The following is a 24,599-nucleotide window of genomic DNA, read 5'->3' on the forward strand; positions in this document are numbered from 1 at the left end:
GACTTATGAAAGCACTGCATGGTCTTGAAACCTTCTGACATTTTACGTCTTTAACGGCACTCAGAGGCTGTGCTGCAGAGTAGATTTTGCAGTGCAGTTAGGTAAATGAACATCCTGTTTATAGCGAACACATTAATTAAAACAAATAAACTTACATTCATTTGAAATGCGCTTGAGAGTAAGATTTTAAGCAAGGGTTGGTTCGATTACTTAATAGCATCGAATATATATAATTTTGTTTTACCTTACCACAGCGCTTTAACTGAGAAGCAATGACTGACTTAGCTTAATAATGCAGGTGATATGATCTATTTTCTAAATTTGTTTTTATTTCCTCCAGTATGATGAGGCTGCAGAATGTAGTATTCAATTCAACTATGTATATTAGACGTGTGCAGTGTGAAATACTGTTCTCACATAAATCGAAATAAACAGTAGAAATTTGACTGATTTAATTAGCACCAGATAAATACTTCGCTTAGTGAATATATAAAATGAACAAGTCAGTCATATCATGTGAGATACTAAACGGTACATATTTAATCATACAATGTAGGCTCTCACAGCCGGTGTTGTCTTCAGTTGAAACTTATGGGCTGAGAGGCCGTGGTCGATATATAAAATTTCCATGTAACGTTTCGTCTCCATCTGCGCGAGACATCTTCTGAGGTCGTCCGGCAGTAGCTAGTTAGGTGGAAATTTTATATATTGACCACCGCCTCTCAGCCTGGAAGTTTCAACTGAAGAGAACATATTTAGATGAAACATTACATTCAGGGTTTCAAATATCAGCCTGTTTAAATGATTTAAATTCTGTGATGTTTCATAGTCCAAGAAGTTTTTTAGATTTGGAATATCCTAGTTCTATATGCATTTCCATGGGAATTTTCCATGACCACCTAAGTTGCAATGTATACATCAAAGTATTGTCTGAGTTCAGCAGTCATCCGACATGGCTTTTCTTGACACCTTAATACCTCATTTCCCAAACAATTGTTTTTATGTTTATAATAGCACTGCCAGATTCATCTACTGTAACTACTTCTGTATTTTCAACAAAAAGATAACCTTCTATAGATTTAAATGCTCGATTCCTTTGACTGTTATGAAAATTTATGTTACTACACAGGGGTGTTCTTCATTTTTCGTTATGTTTAACGTTACATCTAATTCACGTAGTTGTTCATCAATAATATTGATATGTAAACGGTTTACTTCAGTTTTCGCTTTACTTTTCAGCTGGTTGCCAATGTACCTCTAACGTTTGTCCTACCAAATCTGATAGTTAGATTTGTAAAATTTCCTTCAACTCTCTCAATCTTGATTTGAGTAAGCTGACTATCATTACTCATTCATATTTTACATGTAATAAAAAACAACTTTTCACTGTCACTGTCAAAGGTTACGCTAGTCTTCTTAAAGCACTAGGTTGTATATATTTACCACTAGTCAGTGTCAGTTAACAAATAGCTAGATCATCATTTGTGGATTCTTTTGTTTCCACCTTCCCCTTTATGTCATTACTATCAAGCCACCTGAAAAATCGAGCTAAGACAAACTCCTCCAAAGTGTATTCCTCACTTGAATTCTGAGTATCTAACTTCACAAAGTTATCACCGTATGTGTTTTCCCAAAATATTCTGATAATTGACATGTTATTTACTGGATATTCTGCTGAATCGCTTTGCTAAACCTGAGTCATCCTGAACCGTAACTATCAGTGTGCTGTGGAATAATTTTCTCCTTTATTCTTTGCTTAACAGTTACAGACCATCACCTGAATGACATCTAGTTTTCCACCTCAGCACTTCCACGTCCAGACTTGAGATAATCAGCTTCTGTTTGGTTCCCGTAGTTACTCCCATTCCAGTCTTCAACAATCTCAGTTACCCACATTGCCTCTACGACTTCCTCTCTATGTCACCTGTTGCCATTATTATTGCTTCTAAAATTATTGTTGGTAGTAACTTCTGCATATTATGAGGGATTTCCGTTATAATTTCACTCCCATGATGTAAGTTTGCTTCAATTTTGATTATGCTAGTTTTATGTACCAGTTACATATCTAATTTTCCCTGTAATCAAGAAACTCTTTCGTTAATTGAGTAGGAGCACTCACCCTGTCCCAGTGCAGCCTTTCAGGTAAATGCTTCCATAGCGTAGCAATCAGGATTAGGAAACCTGAAGGTCATTCTAAATGGGCCATTTTTTTCAGCAGACTGTTACACAATTTCTTCACGATTTCTTGTTTCCTCTATAGCAAGGCTCATCCAAGAATTCCTTTTGAATTCTTGTTTACGTAGCCCTCAGACCATAACTTGCTAAGAAAACGCATTTCAGATTAAACATGAGTAATTTCGATCAAACTAATTTGGTTTCCCATTGAAAGAGATTCTACATATATAAGTCATTGGCCGAAATTAATTTTCTGGTCATCTGATACCCCAGGGGGAAAGTTATCTCTAAAGTGCTGAATGAAATCTGCATGATGGTATTATTTCCTCGCCTGAGAAACATTTTATAGGTATGTTTGCCCACAAGCTATCATTACCACAACTATTTAAATAATATGAACCAACAGTTTCCTGCAGAATATTCAATTACTTCGTAACTTCACTAAGATCTTCAGTTTGCAAGATATCGCTATGAGTAACAGCTTTGTTTAGGTTACCTACAGGTTGATTATAATTCAAGTTAAACTTTCAAAACGCTGTAGAAATAACACCACTGGTCAGAATGACATTGTATTGCAACGAAATATTATCAGAGAAGGTGGAAAACGTGTGGCAGAGGGAAAAAAAGTGTGAAATTAGATGGCGCTGTATGTGTCAGAATACGTAATAGAAAACACCTGTCATGAGTACGACCTATTACATTTGGTATAAACGGGGCGGGTACACGGCTTTTTCTCCTTTCGTGCCTGCGACTGTCTCTATGCAGGTTCGTTCTCTGCTTGTATAGCTGTATTGCGGGAATGATGACTGTCCACGCGTCGCTCTCCAGAAGGTCCACACACTAAAGGGTTTGAGATAAGGCGTTTGTCCGATTACTGCAGTGGGTCTGGAGGAAATGATTCGGAAATTCGAAACGACGGGTTCTTTTGGTTTGCAACCTGGTAGAGGGAGGAAACGAATTTATTCGACGTCAGTGGAAGCAGTGTCCACAGCAATGCAGAAGGAGACGAGTGGCGGTGTGCAAATGTGTAGTGCTCGGAGAATTGCCCGAACTCTGGACATACCCGGTAACACGGTGCGTAAAATCCTACAAAACATCCTTCTTTGCATCCATTCAAAATTATCCCTGTGCACGAGTTGCTTCCTGTTTACCTACCAGAGACATCTTTGCTTTAGAATTTCTTGCTCGCGTGGAAGTGGACAATGACTGGCCGTAGAAGATTTTGTGGACAGACGAAGCCCACTTCCATCTGACAGGATATGTCAATACACACAGTTGTCGAATATGGGCAACAGAAAATTCACACGTAAATCAACCAGTACCAATTCATCCTGAATAGTCAGTATGTAGCTTGGGGTTACGGCATCATTTATTCTTAGGCCATATTTTTTTTGAAAAGACAGGTGCTTCCGGTCCTGTTACCTCTACCGTCACTGTTAAGTGCTGTGAGTGTCTTTCGCGCAACCACGTCATTCCAGCTCTCCAACAGCGTGGATGTGTGGATGGGGCCATTTTTATGCAAGATGGCGAACCTCCGCACACTGCAAATCCAGTTACGCAGCTGCTGAAGCGCCATTTCGGAAATGCTAGAATTATCAGCTGCCATTTCCCTACAGCCTGGCCGTCCCGATCACCTGATCTTAATCCGTGTGACTTCCGATTCTGGGGTTGTCTGAAAGATGTTGTATTCAATGTTCCGACTGCAAACTTAGCTGCATTTAAAGCACGCATTGCGCAACACATTCTGAACGTGATCCCGAAAACATTTCGATCACTTGTGGAACATGCTGTTCCTCGATATCTACTTGTTGCAGGAAACGATGGACAGCATATTGAACATGGTTTGCGCCAGTTACACGGAAATTGATAATCCGATTTGATTTGGATTAATGTTTTTTTGCGGTTTTTGTCCTCAGGACAATTAAAAACCAATGTGATTGATGCTTTTTATGCGGTTTTTGGCCTCAGGACAATAAAAAAACCTATGTGAGTGATTCTTTTTCTGCGGTTTTTGGCTTCAGGACAATTAAAAACAGGTTTTTCCTATCCGATGTGATATGACGTTACCGTGGTGGATGGGATTACCTATCTAACAGTATCAGACCTGTACATCCGTGCACACTGAGTAGTACAGTTTGTTTAACGTCAAACGAACATCTTAGGCATTGTTGTATGACTCATTTGTCATTTGTAGTCGACCACTATTACATTACGGTGCTCTCAGCGCCATCTATTGCTACATTTTGTAAGTATTTATTTTTCTTCTGCCATACGTTTTCCCCCATCTGTGATAAGATTCCGTTTCAATTTGATGTCATTCTGACCAGTGGTGTTATTTCTACCGCGGTTTGAAAGTTTAACCTTAATTATAGTCACTCTGTACTTTGCTGGACACCGCATCTATCTGGGTGTCTGTACTGTTACTGAGCGCTATTATTTCTGTTTGAAACACTTCATTTACGTATGTAATTTGTTTTTTTTGTTTCCCTTTCCCCTGCTAATATCTTTCTATTTACATTTTTGAACCTTTTCTCATTTTCCTGTTTTTCTTTCAAAAACTTTACCTTCTTAGTATCCGTTTTGGATCTGAATCACTTCTCTAGGTAAGGTATTGTTTTGATATTTGAACTAAATCATTCATTCTATAATTAATTTCTTTTGCCCACATTCTCCCCCTTCAGATCATATCTGAAATTTCCTTTTATTATACGTTACTTCGTTCGATATACTGAATTTATTAAAAGTCGAATTGAATCAAAAATGTTCCTTCCATCTCGTTAAGACCTACCATTAAAATCCGACACAGTGTTTACCCCCTTAATGTTTGTCAGTTTGACGTTCTCCCGTCACTTCTTGGTTAGACATTATTGCACAAATATATAAGTACTCATGAAAGAATAACATACAGGAAACACTTCAGTGGTTAAAATAAAAATCGTAAATACTGTACTTATGGTCTTGTTACACCACACAGATTTTGAATTGTGGTAAGTTGTTGCTGCTGTTGTTGTTGACGTCAAATCCAGATTTCCCATCGACACAGAAATGCTGGGTGAACTTGTGGTGACCTGATGCTGTAGTTAACTTCAGATTCAAATAGAGGTGCTGGGTTTCTCATTCAAACGTAATTCTTCGTGGTCGCACTTGTAAGGGCCACGTAACCCTTTTATATTTTTCGGTTTTTCGAAAAGTTCATTCGTGAATTACGCACAGCACAAGGATATCCCCGCACTGAGATCCCCAGCGTTATTTATCACTGGTTGAGTGAATTTTCACAAGTTTCTTGTTGCGGAAATTTATGCACATGTGCTTTACACGCTGTTAACAAAATGAAATAACCACAGCTATAAATTATTAAAGTGAAATCATTGCAACTGTTACCATTTTAGCATCGATAATGCTATTATAGGAAACAGACACAATCCATTGCTTTAAAAGTGAATGCAGTAAATGTGCAAGAGGTAAATCATATAACAGTGCTGATTCACACGATTGTTACGTTTCGCTCATACCGTTATGTATCTCTGGAAACTAGTTTTACTTTAAATTCCATTTACGTCAATTTCATTTTATCACTGAGTTCATTACCTTTTATCTGGTCTACCTCCTCCAAACTAAGTATCACATTTTTGAAAGTGAAAATTCAGAAGAAAATAAATCAGATTTGGTTCTCATGCTCGGAGAAGAAATTTCTGTTGTGGGGTCCGAAAATATTGTGGGAAACATTAGATTTTGAAACTTTTCGCTTCAGAAATGCTCATTGTTTCACTGGACTGTATGACACTATTCATTCACATTTATGCAACCATTGCCCACGTTCGATGTCAACGTCAAATAACCGCTCACACATGGCAGGTGGCATCACTAGCAGCGGAGGATATGTATTGCGGGCTGGGGGGGGGGGGGGGGGAGTGGGGTGGAAAACAGTGTAGTCGTCGTAATGCGGAAACGGAGTAATTTATCTGACGTCCTAAAGGACTTGATCATTGGCTTTCGGGCTAAGTGCGGAAACATTTCCGGAACGGCTAAGTTCGTAAACTGTGTGCATGCCGCCGTACTTAAAGTATACCGAGCATGGCAAAATGGCGCTATCCAAAACGGGCACTTTGGTGTACCTCCGCCATAGAGATTGGGTGAGCGGCGGCTACTGAGATGGGTACGGGCGGAAAGACATGCACTTGTTGAGCAACTGACCGTGTAGATGAGCCAAGAGACTATTAACAGCACCTCCTCAACGACGTTCGGCGAACATTCCTGTGTACGGGCCTCTGTGGCAGCTCTGTGGTTCATACATCCTTGATTGATTGATTTTAACGGGAGAGCTAAGACATCTTAGGTGTAACCCGCCACTGCCCGCACCGAAACTAGGTTTATTATGCCGTATCGCTCCCTGTATATCTATTAAAGCCAACCATTTCCATTAAATAGTGCAAGGAGTCACTTTATTAGTTTTTTGTTAGACACAATTTCTTCTGGTCTACTTGTCCCTAAGATTCTGTATATTTTACTCTCCAGTGCCATGCATTCAAAGATTAGGTGTGATGCAGTTTCTTCACCCTCATCACAAATCCTACATTTAGGGTCCTCTTTCATTATACCCATTGTGTGTAGGTGTTTTTTTATGTTCCCATGGACGGTCATCAGTCCAGTCACTAGTTTGATCTCTTTCTTGTTCAATCCCAATATTGCAGAGCTTCTTTTAAAACATGGCATGGGCATCATTACCTAACCATGTTTTTGTTTATATCCTACGTGCTGTTTCCTAAGCCAGTTCCGTAGTTCTAATTTGATCATAGACTTGGTGATTGTCAAGACAGGTTCCGGCCCAATAAATGGAGTTGTTGCCCCCATCCTAGCCAATCTATCGGCTTGTTCATTGCCACAAATCCCTGAGTAGTCTGGGATCCACATTAGGTACACCATATTGCTTCCCCCTAGCTCCACCAGAGCCCTGTGGCAATCTGCAACAAATGGTTCAAATGGCTCTGAACACTATGGGCCTCAACTGCTGAGGTCATGAGTCCCCTAGAACTTAGAACTACTTAAACCTAACTAACCTAAGGACATCACACACATCCAAGCCCGAGGCAGGATTCGAACCTGCGACCGTAGCGGACGCACGGTTCTAGAGTGAGCGCCTAGACCCGCTCAGCCACTCTGGACGGCCAATCTGCAACAATCTTAGATCTTGTTGCAGGAGCTGCCAATGATTTTAGGGCTGCCTGGCCGTCTGAATAGATGTAGATGCTACGGTCATTGTAGCACCTACTCTTATTCTCCTCCACACATGCCCTGATTGCAGTAATTTCAGCTTGGAATACAGAGGCCAGTTTCCCTAGAGAGATGCTGCTCTGCTGTCTTGGCTGAACCCTGTACAACCCTGCCCCAACGCCTTGATCTGTTTTGACCCATCGGTGAACCATACGGTGTTGAACTCTTTTCTCCCACTGCTCCCTACTTCCAATTATTATGTTGTAAGGCTTGTCGAAGCAGGTCGGAGTTATCATATAGCCAGCGGGCATTTCCCCAGTCATACCTATATTTACCTCACTCACTATGTCAGTATATGGTTCTGGATATCCGAATGAGACCCAGTTTTGGCCAGTTTTAAGTCTGTATGACCCAGCTGCTGCCTCCATGTTACCCCAAAGGTGAAGTGGAGGCATATCCAGCATGGCTTCCATTCCAGCGGTTGATGTGCTGCTAATTCCGCCTGTTATGGCTTAGCAGCCCAATCTCTGCACCTTAGCAAGCTCTTTAGCATCAACCCACTGTTCCACCTCCTTGTACCACAAAAGTTCAAATGTGTGTGAAATCTTATGGGACTTAACTGCTAAGGTCATCAGTCCATAAGCTTACACACAACTTAACCTAAATTATCCTAAGGACAAACACACACATCCATGCCCGAGGGAGGGCTCGAACCTCCGCTGGGACCAGCCGCACAGTCTTTTCCACCTCACTACAGACCCATAGGAAATCCTAGGTCTAACCACTGTGGTGCATATCCAGTGCATACCCCTGGGGCTTAGGCCCCAGTTTTTGCTACAAGCCCTCCTAGTACTCATTAAAATGCTTTTTGCCTTGTAGCAGATGCTCTTAATATGAGGGGTCCAAGTTAGCTTCTCATCCAAGGTTACCCCTAGATATTTCACTGTCCCCTTCACAGGTAGAGTTTCATAGAAGAGCTTTATATTCCAACTTGCATGCTGAATACATACCTTCGTGAATGACACCACAACAGTCTTCTTAAGATTAACTCTCAGATCCTGTTTAATGCACCATTTTTACACAATGTTCAACCCTCCTTGTGCCATATTCCTGACTGTGTCAGTGAATTTGCCAAGTATTACTATGACAAGGTCATCTGCGTATCCTTGGCAGAAGCATTGATGGGAATTTAGGTCCTCAATGAGTTCGTTCACCACTAAATTCCACAACGGAGGAGACAGAACTCTTCCTTGTGGGCAGCCTCTAGTGGTCTTAATTACCATCTTTTCATTCATCATGGTAGCCTCTACCTTCCTTCCACTAAGCATGGCTCTAGTCCACCTACATATAGTGGTCCCCAGGTCATGCACCTCTGCTGCCATTGCAATGGAATCGAAGGTCATGTTACTAAAGGCCCCCTCGATATCAAGAAAGATGCAGAGGGCTATTTCTTGGAAGTGAAGTGCTTTTTCCACCTTCCCGACCAGATGGTGGAGAGCTGTCTCACATGATTTACCTGGTTGGTATGCGTGTTGTTTCAGGTGTAGAGGGACCCTACATAGCCTCCTCTCCCCAACGTACACATTAACCAGTTTTTCCAATGTTTTGAGAATGAAGGAGGACAGACTGATTGGTCTCGTATCCTGGGCCTTGGTATGCTCAATTCTCCCTGGCTTTGGAATGAAGACAACCTTCACTACCCTCCAAACATTGGGAATGATTCCTGGTGCTAAGCTAACCGTAAATAGCCTGCATAGGATTCTTATAAGCTTTCCTCCTGCCTGTTGCAAGAGAGCTGGAAAAATTCGATCTGGGCCAGGTGACTTGAACGGCCGGAATGTTCCCACCGCCCACTGGATTTTGTTGAAGTTCACACACTCCCTGGCCGATTCCAGGTCCTCTCTTCGAGTGTCTGAGAACCGTTGTCTCTCTGGGGTCACATACTGGTCTGTGGCATCCAGCAGAGCATATTGAGGAAAGTGAGTTTTAAGGAGCAATTCCAGTGTCTCATGTGCTGTCTTTGTATATTCCCCATCCTCCTTCCTCAACGTACCTCCTGGATTAGTTGGTACTCTAGTGAGAATCTTGTGAAGCCTGGCTTAAGCAGCCGTGCCTTCCACTTCCTCACAGAATGCTTTCTAGTATGCCTTCTTTGCATGTCTTATTGCAAGATTGTAACTGACAAGGGCCTCACGATATTTAGCCCATTGTCCTTTACGTCTCGCAAAATTAAACAGTCTCTGAACCTACTTTCTTTGCGTTTCCAATTTGTCGTTCCACCATAGAACACTCCTATTTGTGCTCTTCGTGGTGATTGAGCAGTTGTCCTGATATGAGGTCACTATGGCGGAGGTAACAGCCTCTACTACTTCGTCAAATTCTACTGGTTTCCTTATCGTGGTTTTAATTTCCGATAAGCCCAAGTCAAGGTCCCTCCTGTATGTTTCCCAGTCTATTTTCCTGTGATTTCTATAAGTCATGGTCTGTATGATTCCCATTTCTACCTTGAATTAATGTACATGTGGTCCGATGAGGATGGCTCCAACACCACATACCATTGTTTGACAAAGCTACCCATCGTCATGGAAGCAAATGTTGTGTCAATTACTTCTTCCCTTCTGCTATTCCTGAACGTAGGTTCATTGCCCCTATTCAGGACCTCTAAGTTATTAGCTAAGAAGAATTCAAGAAGGTACTCACCTCTACTGTTGGTGTCCTTGCTGCCCCACACTAGGTCGTGGGTACTGGCGTTACACCCCACCAGCAGTTGGCCACCTTGCTGATGGAAAGTCTCTACCAGTCTCCTCACCTCCAGGGGAGGGGTAGACCTGTCTTTGTAAGAAAGGTATGCTGAGGCCAAGACAATTTCCCTCGTGATACATTCCTCACATTGCTGCATTTTGATGGTCACTAAGTCCCTAGAGCAGAAATCCAACATAGGCATGAATGAAACGCCGTTTCTAACATAGATGCATGTTCTGGAGTTTCTTAGATTCCTAGCATGGATCAGCCTATCTCCAGTGCCTCTGAAGCCCGATACACCCCCTTTGTATAAATAGGGTTCTTGTATCAGGGCCACATTCACTTCTTGTCTCCCTAGGCAGCGGCTCAGGGCAGCAGATGCCCCTATACTGTGCTGCAGATTAATCTACAGCACCTCTAGGCTCCGTCTTACTGCCATCTTCGAAGTCTTTGAGAACCCTCACTGTGACCTGCGAGAACCCTAAAAACAGTTTCAGGTCCTGCTCCCGCATCGCCTTCAGGGACTTCTCACCAACCTCCACCACCAGGGTTCGTCCTTCTGGAGCAACCTTCTGGTTAATCACTCTCCAGTCTTCTGTCGGGAGTTTTGGGTTCTGGGTCCCTATTTTCCCTAACAGAGTCTAGGGAGAGACTTCCTTGAGGATCTTGAGTATCCATAATGATATCTTTGCGGTCTCAAGAATCTCCGCTGCCATCTTGACCAGCAGCTTCGTATCATCCCATGGGGATATCATGGGCACCTTGTCCTTGAGCCATTCTATTGTGTGCTCCCCCTCACAGACAAAAATGAGTGCATAATCTAGATAGACCCTCCTGCAAGTTGGGACCTGGGCCAGCCCCCCCCCCCCCCCCAATCTTTTCAAAGAGGGGTATCTGTACTAGTTCCTCCTGCTGTGAGGTAATGGCCACCAGTGGATAACGTTCCTGGATAACTGCCATCCTAAGAACCGAGACCGCAGTACTATAAGTCTGTTTCCCTATTTTTCGCCTCGGTTTTTTCTGGACTCGCTTATCCAGGGAGGAGGAGGTCTCTGATTCCTCCCTTATCAGCTTACTACCTGTGTTTGACGTTGTGGGGATCTGCGTGTCCCCTTCAACCTGAGCCAGTTTTTTCCTGGGGGTCTTGGATTCTAGTCCCTTTACTTCCCTCCACTTGTGTTTAGGAAGCCATTCTTTTCCTTCCTTTCCCCTCTGTTCCCTGAGTAGCTTCCTCCCTTAGACCCCAGACAAGCCTTTGATCTTAATCTGGTCTAGCTTCTCGGTTACAGTTCCCACTTCTGGCTCAGGTCTAGACCCTGATTCAGTAGTGCCTTCCATCGGTTCAGTCCCCGATGTTTGAGTATCTGAGGTCTCAGTTCGCCCCTAAGTTTCTTTTTCTTTTGTCGTGTCCATGTTGGTCCCACGAGATTCGGGGACCTAGAAGGTCCACACCATGAATACCCCGTGCGGTGTAAGGCTAATTACTCAGTGAGGTCGCCTGGTATCCCTGAGGCTCCGTTAGCGACACATCTTCCCATGTGCCATGCACCCCTCAGCATGGATCGCATCACGGGTTGGGTCAGGGAATGGGATAGGACTAGGAGTGGATAGGGAAGAAGGGACGGTGTGGGACACTCTTAGTCTGATCCATCGGCTAAGGCCTTTCCAGCAGTAGGTCCTCTACCTTCGGCACAGCCCTCAGCTTCCCGCAGATACACAAGCCTCTCCACCCGCATGGACAGTGCTTCGTCAAGGTGGTGTCCCCCGGAGAGGTCATACACCCTTACTAACTGCGGTTAATCGGCGACAATGGCTGGAATTTGAGCGCAAATATCGCAACAGGACTTCCACTGGGTGGCGACTGGTGGGATTTTCAGGTGAATCAAGTTTTGTGTCCATCGGACAGAAGAACGTTGGCATTATGGCATGAAACGTCTGATAGAACAATGGTCTGGGGAATGTCATCGTACCATTCCCTGGATGATCTCGTTATTCTGGAAGGCATTAAGGACCAACACAAGTGTGCATCTATCCTTGTGGACCCTGTCTACCATTAAATGTAGTTTATTCTCCTCGGCACGGTGGCATCGCGTCACGTAGCTTGCACCTGGATGAGTTTACCGTAGTCCTCTGGCCACCAAACTCTCCGGGTCTAAATTCAATGTAGAATCTGCGGGACCACCTCTACTGGGCTGTTCGTGCGATGGATCCGCAACCGAGAAACCTAGTGCAGCTGCCCACGGCACTGAGGACGGTATGGCTACAAATCCCTATCGCTCTCTTCCAGAACTCCATTCGCTCTCTTCCTATAAGCCTCTCGGCGGTCTGGGCTGCAAAAGATGGTTTTTCAGGCTTTTGAATGTGGTCACATTAATGTAACAGTATATATTAGATACAAATAGTATAGCATCTTTCCGCCTGAGCCGTAATTTTGCTCCAGTACCTTCTCATTGTTACACATTCCTAGAGAGGTCACAGCGTTTACAATTAGTACGAAGCAGGAAAGGAATTGTCGCATCAAAATGAATTGTAAATATAGTACAGAAATAGGAAACTGAGTCTATGTTTTCGTAGAAACAAAATAATTTTAATCCATCCATTTTTGTCTGCAGCAATCAGCAACAACGAATCTGCGATGCGTGAAATCAACACAAATTTCCATAAAGCGCTCCCCTGCAACCTGCCTGTGAAGAAAGACGACCGTGTGGCAACAGCTAGAGAAATCAGGCGCTTGTATTTCGGTGACAAGCGGCTAGATGGATCTACTATCGAGCTCTACGGAGACGTAAGTATATTTACAGAGTTACCGCTCTCCGTTTCGTGCAAGCGAAAAGCGACACTTTCATATAGACTGAACTTCTTACTTAGTGAAGCATTTGTTTAAAATATTCTATTATAACATCCCCCCATGAACCACAGACCTTGCCGTTGGTGGGGAGGCTTGCATGTCTCGGTTCTAGGCGCTCAGTCTGGAACCGCGCGACTGCTACGGTCGCAAGTTCGAATCCTGCCTCGGGCATGGATGTCTGTGATGTCCTTAGGTTACTTAGGTTTAAGTAGTTCTAAGTTCTAGGGGACTGATGACCACAGATGTTAAGTCCCATAGTGCTCAGAGCTATCTGAACTATTTTTTGCATGCCTCAGCGACACAGATAGCCGTACCGTAGGTGCAACCACACGGAGGGGTACCTGTTGAGAGGCCAGACAAACATATGGTTCCTGAAGAGGGGCAGCAGCCTTTTCAGTAGTTGCAGGGGCAACAGTCTGGATTAATGACTGATCTGGCCTTGTAACATTAACCAAAACGGCCTTGCTGTGCTGGTACTGCGAACGGCTGAGAGCAAGGGGAAACTACGGCCGTATTTTTTCCCGAGGGCATGCAGCTTTACTGTATGGATAAATGATGATGGCGTCCTCTTGGGTAAAATATTCCGGAGGTAAAATAGTCTCCCATTCGGATCTCCGGGCGGAGACTACCTAGGAGGACGTCGTTATCAGGAGAAAGATAACTGGCGTTCTACGGATCGGAGAGTGGAATGTGAGATCCCTTAATCGAGCAGGTAGGTTAGAAAATTTAAAAAGGGAAATGGATAGGTTAAAATTACATATAGTAGGAATTAGTGAAGTTCGGTGGCAGGAGGAACAAGACTTTTGGTCAGGCGAATACAGGGTTATAAATACAAAATCAAATAAGGGTAATGCAGGAGTCGGTTTAATAATGAATAAAAAAATAGGAGTACGGGTAAGCTACTACAAACAGCATAGTGAACGCATTATTGCTGCCAAGATAGACACGAAGCCCACGCCTACTACAGTAGTACAAGTTTATATGCCAACTAGCACTGCAGATGACGAAGAAATTGAAGAATGTATGATGAGATAAAAGAAATTATTCAGGTAGTGAAGCGAGACGAAAATTTAATAGTCATGGGTGATTGGAATTCGAGAAGAATCATGAAAGAAGGTTGTATACATGGAACAACCCAGGAGATACTAGAAGACATCAGACTCTGACCACAATCTATTGGTTATGAACTGTACATTAAAACTGAAGAAACTGCAAAAACGTGGGAATTTGAGGAGATGGGACCTGGATAAACTGAAGGAACCAGAGGTTGTAGAGGGTTTCAGGAAGAGCATAAGGGAACAATTGACAAGAATGGGGGAAAGAAATACAGTAGAAGAAGAATGGATAGCTTTGAGGGATGAAGTGGTGAAGGCAGCAGAGGATCAAGTAGGTAAAAAGACGAGGGCTAGCAGAAATCCTTGGGTGACAGAAGAAATATTGAATTAAATTGATGAAAGGAGAAAATATAAAAATGCAGTAAACGAAGCAGGCAAAAAGGAATACAAACGTCTCAAAGATGAGATCGACAGTAAGTGCAAAATGGCAAAGCAGGCATAGCTAGGGGACAAATTTAAGGATGTAGAGACTTACCTCACTAGGGGTAAGATAGATACTGCCTACAGGAAAATTAAAGAGACCTTTGGAGAAAAGAGAACCACCTATATGAATATCAAGGGCTCAGATGGAAACCCAGTTCTAAGCAAAGAACGGAAAGAAGAAAAGTGGAAGGAGAATATAAAGGGACTATAAAGGGCGATGTTCTTGAGGACAATATTATGGAAATGGAAGAGGATGTAGATGACGACGAAATGGGAGATACGATACTGCGTGAAGAATTTGATAGAGCACTGAAAGACCTAAGTCGAATCAAGGCCCCGGGAGTAGACAACATTCAATTAGATCTACCGACAGCCTTGGGAGAGCCGGTCCTGACAAAACTCTACCATCTGGTGAGCAAGATGTATGAGACAGGCGAAATATCCTCAAACTTCAAGAAGAATATAATAATTCCAATTCCAAAGAAAGCGGGCGTTGACAGAGTGAAAATTACCGAACTATCAGTTTAATAAATCACGGCTGCAAAATACTAACGCGAATTCTGTACAGACGAATGGAAAAACTGGTAGAAGCCGACCTCGGGGAAGATCAGTTTGGATTCCGTAGAACTGTTGGAACACGTGAGGCAATACTGACCCTACGACGTATCTTAGAAGCTAGATTAAGAAAAGGCAAACCTACGTTTCTAGCATTTGTAGACTTGGAGAAAGCTTTTGACAATGTTGACTGGAATATTCTCTTTCAAATTCTGAAGGTGGCAGGGTTAAAATATAGGGAGCGAAAGGCTATTTACAATTTTTACAGAAACCAGATGGCAGTTATAAGAGTCGAGGAACATGAAAGGGAAGCAGTGGTTGGGACGGGAGTGAGAGAGTGAGATAGGGTTGTAGCCTCTCCCCGATGTTATTCAACCTGGAAATTGAGCAAGCAGTAAAGGAAACAAAAGAAAAATTCGGAGTAGGAATTAAAATCCATGGAGAAGAAATAAAAACTTTAAGGTTCGCCGATGAAATTGTAATTCTGTCAGAGACAGCAAAGGACTTGGAAGAGCAGTTGAACGGAATGGACAGTGTCTTGAAGGGAGGATATAAGATGAACATCAACAAAAGCAAAACGAGGATAATGGAATGTAGTCGAATTAAGTCGGGCGATGCTGAGGGAATTAGATTAGGAAAAGAGACACTTACAGTAGTAAAGGAGTTTTGCAATTTGGGGAGCAAAATAACTGATGATGGTCGAAGTAGGGAGGATATAAAATGTAGACTGGCAATGGCAAGAAAGCGTTTCTGAAGAAGAGAACTTTGTTAACATCGAGTATAGATTTAAATGTCAGGAAGTCGTTTCTGAAAGTATTTGTATGGAGTGTAGCCATGTGTGGAAGTGAAACATGGACGATAAATAGTTTGGACAAGAAGAGAATAGAAGCCTTTGAAATGTGGTGCTACAGAAGGATGCTGAAGATCAGATGGGTAGATCACGTAACTAATGAGGAAGTATTGAATAGGATTGGGGAGAAGAGGAGTTTGTAGCACAACCTGACTAGAAGAAGGGATCGGTTGATAGGACATGTTCTGAGGCATCAAGGGATTAACAATTTAGTATTGGAGGGCAGCGTGGAGGCTAAAAATCGTAGAGGGAGACCAAGAGATGAATACATTAAACAGATTCAGAAGGATGTAGGCTGCAGTACGTATTGGGAGATGAAGAAGCTTGCAGAGGATAGAGTAGCATGGAGAGCTGCATCAGACCAGTCTAAGGACTGAAGACCACAACAACAACAACATTATAACATAGCGTCCTTAAAATCCAAGTTATAAAAAATGCACAAGGTCACTGGAATCGGTAAAAACATCGTAGTTCAGACCAAATACATGAAGAAATTTGAATCACTGTATATTGCGAACTTAGTTGATGTATTTTTCCTTCTTTGAGTTAACTTTGTGGCCAGCGTATCTACAATTGTATATTTAGCGGTCAGTGCACATGACAGTGACAAGGAGACAAGGTAGCTGTACATGTGAGTGGACCCATTTAAGAAGATTTTTGTATGTGTTTTTCTTTCTTTCAGTTTCTGTAATTATTCTTGTAAGTAGCGTTTCCACATAAAATGTATTCGACATTATACTATTTTCATCGAGTAAGTGACTCAATACATATAGTAAGGACAGTATACAGGGTGAGTCACCTAACATTACCGCTGGATGTATTTCGTAATCCACATAAAATACTGACGAATCGATTCCACAGACCGAACGTGAGGAGAGGGGCTAGTGTAACTGGTTAATACAAACCATAAAAAAATGCACGGAAGTATTTTTTTTAACGCAAACCTACGTTTTTTTAAAAATGGGACCCCGTTAGTTTTGTTAGCACATCTGAACATGTAAACAAATATGTAATGAGTGCCGTTTGTTGCATTGTAAAATGTTAATTACACCCGGAGATATTGTAACCTAAAGTTGACGCTTGAGTACCACTCCTTCGCTGTTCGATCGTGTGTATCGGAGAGCACCGAATTACGTAGGGATCCAAAGGGAACGGTGATGGACCTTAGGTACAGAAGAGACTGGAACAGCACATTACGTCCACCTTTTTATTTGTCGTTTTCACTGACGCACATGTACATTACCATGAGGGGTGAGGTACACGTACACACGTGGTTTCCGTTTTCAATTACGGAGTGGAACAGAGTGTGTCCCGACATGTCAGGCCAATAGATGTTCAATGTGGTGGTCATCATTTGCTGCACACAATTGCAATCTCTGGCGTAATGAATATCGTACACGCCGCAGTACATCAGGTGTAATGTCGCCGCAGGCTTCCACAATACGTTGTTTCATTTCCTCTGGAATTGTAGGCACATCACGGTACACATTCTCCTTTAACGTACCCCACAGAAAGAAGTCCAGAGGTCTCAGATCAGGAGAACGGGCTGGCCTATTTATGCGTCCACCACGTCCTATGAAACGCCCGTCGAACATCCTGTCAAGGGTCAGCCTAGTGTTAATTGCTGAATGTGCAGGTGCAAGATCATGCTGATACCACATACGTCGACGCGTTTCCAGTGGGACATTTTCGAGCAACGTTGGCAGATCATTCTGTAGGAACGCGATGTACGTTGCAGCTGTTTGGGCCCGTGCAATGAAGTGAGGACCAATGAGGTGGTCGCCAATGATTCCGCACCATACATTTACAGTCCACGGTCGCTGTCGCTCTACCTGTCTGAGCTAGCGAGTATTGTCCACCGACCAGTAATGCATGCTCCGTAGATTCACTGCCCCGTGTTTTGTGAAACCCGCTTCATCGGTAAACAAGTAGAACTGCAACGCATTCTCTGTTATTGCCCATTGACAGAATTTCACTCGATGATTAAAGTCATCACCATGTAATTGCTGACGTAGCGACACATGAAACGGGTGAAAGCGGTGACGATGCAGTATGCGCATGACACTACTTTGACTCAGTCCACCGGCTCTCGCAATGTCCCGTGTACTCATGTGTGGGCTCATGGCAACAGCAGCTAACACACCAACTGCACCCGCTTCTCCTGTGACGGGCCTTTTACGGACCCGTTTGCGTGCTACGACCATACCTGTAGCATACAGTTGGCGGTAGATGTTTTGCAATGTGCGGCACGTTGGATGCTCTCTGTCCGGGTACCGTTCTGCATACACCCTGCAGGCTTCAGCTGCATTTCGTCGACACTCGCCATAGATGAGTATCATCTCCGCCTTTTTCAGAGTTCGAATACACCATGGTCACAGTTCTTACAACACTACACTAACACAGACGTATGGTAACACGGTGTACTACAGTTGGTCTGCGTGAGGAGACGAATGCAGAATAACAATAGCAGCAAGCTCTACATGCGGACACTGCGACAGCTAGACCAAACCACAACAGTGCACTACAGCCACACTCGTAAACACGGTCGTCATCGTAAACATGTCCCTGCAGATGCTGCTAGACGACCGTGGCCCGTGTTTGTTACAACACGCAACTGAACGTCGGAGGTTTCAAGCGTCAACTTTAGGTTACAATATCTCCGGATGTAATTAACATTTTACAATGCAACAAACGGCACTCATTACGTATTTGTTTATATGCTCAGATGTGCTAACAAAACTAACGTGGTTCCATTTCAAAAAACGTAGGTTTGTGTTAAAAAACATACTTCCGTGCATTTTTGTATGGCTTGTATTAAATAATTACACTAGCCCCTCTCCTCACGTTCGGTCTGTGGAATCGGTTCGTCAGTATTTGATGTGGTTTACGAAATATATCCAGCGGTAACGTTAGGTGACTCACCCTCTACATTACATGTGATACCAGTAGGACAACCAAGCTTCCTCTGTATGTGAAATGGTGAAAGTGTAATTTGGAACTACTCGTACCATCTCGAGCGTATTTAGTGCACAATTTTTTAATTATTTTCCGGGTAGTCTTCATTAAGGCAGTTATTAATCGGTATATTCTAACTGATCGTACCACGACTTGATGCTATTAAGATCATTCAGAATTTTCTAATAAGTTGCCTGTAACTTCTTTTTTTCTCTCTTATTTGTAAAGATTTTGTAGTAGCAGAGGGATACAAGCATACTTTTCACATACCCCCGGACATTCTTCTATATGAAGTGACCCCTATAACAAAAGAAACAAATGAAGTTTTCGTACATTTTGTTGCAAAGTCACTCATATTTTAGAGGTATCAGAAATAAATAACGTTTGTAAACAGGAATTATTACTTTTGTTATCGCAGTACATTTGATTTAAAATGAAAGTATGTTATTAAACCTATGTGATGTTTCACAATCACTGTTGTTGTTAAATGATATGTTGTAGATATAATCACAATAGAAGTTACGTGGTGGAAGACCTCATATAGAAAACCTTTAACGTCTTCACGACACAAGTTTAGATATGTTTGTTAACTCAGCTCAAAAGCTACTGACGACCTGGTACTTATTGTAACTGTTGTTCCCACTTCCACAAGCAATCATATATGAACTCAATAGGCAAAGTAGAACGGTTCTCTTCAGTTATACATGCCATGGACGTGAAAGTATTTGCCGGCCGGGGTGGCCGAGCGGTTCTAGGCGCTACAGTCTGGAACCGCGCGACCGCTACGGTCGCAGGTTCGAATCCTGCCTCGGGCATGGATGTGTGTGATGTCCTTAGGTTACTTAGGTTTAAGTAGTTCTAAGTTCTAGGGGACTGATGACCTTAGAAGTTAAGTCGCATAGTGCTCAGAGCCAGCCAGTAAAAAAAGTATTTGAATTTGGGGCATTTACTCAATTACAGACGGCTGTAGAAGGCTATCGGTCGTGGCCATGTTCAATGGAACCGCCTACAACTTTCCTGAAGTGACAGAGGGAAATCGAGGAAGATGTGAATCTGGCGGACAGATAGAATTATATCGTTTCTGTTGTACACTATATTCCACGAAGATCTCTGATACGTTTTGAAGACTATGTATTAGGTTGTTGTTGTTGTGTTCTTCAGTCCTGAGACTGGTTTGATGCAGTTCTCCATGCTACTCTATCTCGTGCAAGCTTCTTCATCTCCCAGTACCTACTGCAGCCTACATCCTTCTGAATCTGCTTAGTGTATTCATCTCTTGTTCTCCCTCCACAATTTTTACCCTCCACGCTACCCTCCGGTAATAAATTGGTGATCCCTCGATGATTGAGAATATGTCCTACCGAACGATCTCTTCGTCTAGTCAAGTTGTGCCACAAGCTCCTCTTCTCCCCAATTCTGTTCAATACCTCTTCTTTAGTTATGTGATCTACCCATCTAATCTTCAGCATTATTCTGTAGCACCACATTTCGAAAGCTTCTATTCTCTTCTTGTCTAAACTATTTATCGTCCACGTTTCACTTCCATACATGCCTACACTCCATACAAAAACTTTCAGAAACGACTTCCTTACATTTAAATCTATATTCGGTGTTGACGAATTTTTCTTCTTCAGAAACGCTATCCTTGCCATTGCCAGTCTACATTTTGTATCCTCCCTACTTCGACCATCATCAGTTACTTTGCTCCCCAAATAGCGAAACTCCTTTACTACTTTAAGTGTCTCATTTCCTAATCTAATTTCCTCAGAATCACCCGACTTAATTCGACTACATTCCATTATCCTCGTTTTGCTTTTGTTGATGTTCATCTTATATCCTTCTTTCAAGACACTGTCCATTCCGTTCAACTGCTCTTCCAAGTCCTTTGCTGTCATTGACAGAATTACAATGTCATCGGCGAACCTCAATGTTTTTATTTCTTCTCCATGGATTTTAATACCTACTCCGAACTTTTGTTTTGTGTCCTTTACTGTTTGCTCAATATACAGATTGAATAACATCGGGGATAGGCTACAACCCTGTCTCACTCCCTTCCCAACCACTGCTTCCCTTTCATACCCCTAGACTCTTATAACTGCCATCTGCGTTCTGTACAAATTGTAAATAGCCTTTCGCTCCCTGTATTTACCCCTGTCACCTTCAGAATTTGAAAGAGAGTATTCCTATCAACACCTCTAAGTCTACAAATCCTAGAAATGTAGGTTTGCCGTTACTTAATCTTTCTTCTAAGATAAGTCGTAGGGTCAGTATTGCCTCACGTGTTCCAACATTTCTACGGAATCCAAACTGATCTTCCCCGAGGTCGGCTTCTATCAGTTTTTCCATTCGTCTATAAAGAATTCGCGTTAGTACTTTGCAGCTGTGACTTATTAAACTGATAGTTCATTAATTTTCACATCTGTCAACACCTGCTTTCTTTGGGATTGTAATTATTATATCTATTAGGTAGGCAACAGTAAAAAAAGAGCTCATAAATAATCAGATCACATTTAGTCCAAGGCTGGAAGGCAGATTGCACATATTCCTCTGACAAAGTGTAGGTGCATTGCGCGAACATGGCATTCTAAGTATGAATATGTTGTCGATCATTGTCATAATTCATACCATTTTCAGGTCATTTGCCATATCTTCGGCTGTGCTCCACTGACCAGTTCAGGAAACGGTCGTAGCTTCGCATAAACACTACGACAATGTAATTCTGATGTACTGCTTTACTCCTTCAACACGCTTTCGGCAGAAGTCTCTAGTCTTTGGCTGTATGATAAAAACTGGCTCTGAAAGTGGCGTGCCAAATACTGCAGTTGTTTTCTGCTGTTGCGGTGTTTTTCGACAGCTCTCATGTAGTGAAGTAACCACTTGCCCATCTTTTCATATAAAGAAAGAAGACAACTCGAACATATCGAGTGACGTAGCGCAGTATTTAAGACGCTAGTCCCATAGGCACTAGATCTGCGCATCAATTCTTCCTCATTCCATCGTCAAGTAAGAGCATCGGATTAAAATTATTCTGTCCCTATAAGTTTACATACCACAACTGCCCCTTTACGAAGCATAGGAGGTAAAACAATTGTCACCCATAGGAGACTCCACGCTAATACTGCGCAATATGACATCATCCCTTGATAGCAGCCTCATTTCGGCAAGAAAGAAGATTCACAAGTTTCTTCAGGTCTGCTGTGCCAAGCTGAATCCACTCATTGATGATTGGATCCCACACGACAATCTAAATTCTGGAGATGCTGCTTGCTACGTTTCGCCCCACCTTCCAAAACGTCCCTGACATATTTTATGTCCCGTTCCATTGCTACCCCGAATGGCATGAGTGTGGGTGATGGCTGACAATGTCTTGTTCCCAAAGGAGTGGTCCCGCCTAAAAACTCAATTAAATTAGCCCTGCCACTGATAGCCTACAACCGGAAACAACATGAGGATTTGTTGTCACAATACTCCACTCTAACTTAATCAGGATCGGTAGTTGGAGTGTCAAATTCTAGGGAAAGCAGAACAACTGGGTGCTGATATTTATTATAAAAACAACTCTCAAAGTAAATTATGCAGATTGAACCAGTATAGACAGAGAACGTTAGCTCCTATGGGTTAATCTCAATGTGAGATTGGCAAAGCATCGAAGGCTTCAGTCGGGGTCTTGGTCGCGTTTTCAGGACAAAAACACAATAGTCACTAGAATTGAAGTTACGAAATCCTCCATCCCGACTGACACTGACAGTAGAGATTAAGTTAGAGTGGAGTATTGTGACAACAAATCCTCATGTTGTTTCCGGTTGTAGGCAGTTAAATATTCCCTATCTATCGAGCGATGGTGCGTATACCGATTTCAGTAGTGGGAAGAGCAATTCTGCAGAGTCGATTTTCTCGGTGTTTCCCGCGGTCTTGCAGAAGAAGTGCGCTGCGTAGCTAAAAATTCTGACGGCACAGAGAATGCGTCCATATGCTCCTAGGTTAAGTAGAATGCCAGACACGAGTGAAGAATTACGCTTGCACATAAGCCAGGAGCAGAGATTTGATTCAAGTGTGCGGTCGCAGTGAAGCACTTCGTAATGGCTGTCTTCACAAAGAAGCAAAGGTTCGTTTCTCTGTTCACGGAGCAACGAATGATGACGTTCCTAGTGGTGAAACTAGCACTTTCGTATCAAAACGTGAGTCAGTACATTAACGCCCTGCCAACAATTTCTCAAAACGCTGTGTAGCGGGTGTGTCCTATCGACACCTGCCAGAGTCTTTTCGCCGAATCAGTGCCCACTTTACAGCAAACATCACTTCATTAGCGTGAACTCTCCTTAGCCGGCCACTGTGGACGAGCGGTTCTAGGCGCTTCAGTCCAGAACCGCACAGCTGCTATGGTAGCAGGTTCGAATCCTGCCTCGAGCATGGATGTGTGTGATGTCCTTAGGTTAGTTAGGTTTAAGTAGTTCTAAGTCTACGAGACTGATGACCTCAGATGTTAAGTCCCATAGTGCTTAGAGCCATTTCAGCCATTTGAAATCTATTTGCGGCCAATCACTACGCCAATTACAAACCGAATACCTCCCTCTCTGTGAGTCACGAAGCTGTCAGTCAGCCGCCTTCAGCTCATAGTTCGATAGCATCTTCTAAAACAACGTGTGGCCCCTCCTCTATCTACAATGCAGCGAACCAGATGCGTTGCTGTGTCTCGTGCCGGGAGTATACCTTGGCGACAGTCTCTGCAGCAGGCGACAGCCATTCCTCGTGCATTCCTCAGTGCTAAAAAGCACTGGTGGTGGTGCTTGTAAGATGATATCTCTACGATCTTATGCTACCAAGTATCAACTAATGAATGATTAATATTTCGGTAAGCCCATCTAAAATGCTATCCCATTAAATAGCAAGTATCAAAATGATTCATGTAAGGTGTCAAAATCTTGCCGTCCTACACAATCAAAGTGCGGTAGAGCGCCTAGGTTTTTTTGTAATACCAGGAACGTTTCCGTGCAGCCCTGTGAACACGGCCTGACGTCATTTTAGAAGACGAAAATCTCCACTGCACATTGATCATGAGGATGTAGAAGAGGCAACAACATTTGTTCACCGGGAATGTTGCAGTAAACATCGAGGTTTATGTTCGCACTATCTTCTAGAATCGACGTGCGAAAAGCCTCTTGGATCAGTCAGTGCACTTGACGCTCTGAATCCATTGAAGAGGCCTCATCGAGACTCGTCCTACCACACAGTGTGAAACCAGTCGGGGACTGCCCAATTCCTGTTTTGTTTGGTCCACTGAAGACGCGCTGCTTCGTGTGCCTCTGTAAGCCTTTTGTGAGACGCCCTATTCATGTACACTGTATGGAGTTCTTTTCACGATGTTCGTTAGAAAATGGTTCAGATGGACCTACAATCACTGGCAGCATCAGCTGCTGTCAGTCTGAAAGACATTATCAGTGAGCAGAACTGGTAATCGTCACTAAACCGTACCCGTTACGAACCTCATTACGCCAGCTGTCGTCACGCCACCCCTACTTAGCTGCCAGTGGTAGACACGTTAGACAGTCCATACTGATGAACCAACAAAGTATAACTTTGTGCAGTGTTACCATGGGCACGTCCAAACACGATAGCTCGTTTCTGCCATTCTGTCACGCCTCTATCCCATGCAAATAAACAGCAATTACACACCACACCACATCAATAACGTGATGTTCGTAAGTTGTCACATGGCCACATGGTA

General features: G+C 43.1%; 1 protein-coding gene across 1 annotated transcript in view; it reads left to right on the forward strand.

Moving 5' to 3' along the window:
• The window catches only part of LOC124777134 (juvenile hormone esterase-like), a 170,856-nt gene that overhangs the window by 110,680 nt on the left and 35,577 nt on the right, over positions 1-24,599 (forward strand). Inside the window, exon 7 of the mRNA XM_047252427.1 lies at positions 12,741-12,913. Coding sequence (XP_047108383.1) covers positions 12,741-12,913 — 173 coding nt within the window. The remainder of the gene's footprint in view (positions 1-12,740; positions 12,914-24,599) is intronic.

This window comes from Schistocerca piceifrons, chromosome 2 (genome assembly GCF_021461385.2).
Source record: "Schistocerca piceifrons isolate TAMUIC-IGC-003096 chromosome 2, iqSchPice1.1, whole genome shotgun sequence".
Classification (NCBI taxonomy): Eukaryota; Metazoa; Arthropoda; class Insecta; order Orthoptera; family Acrididae; genus Schistocerca; species Schistocerca piceifrons.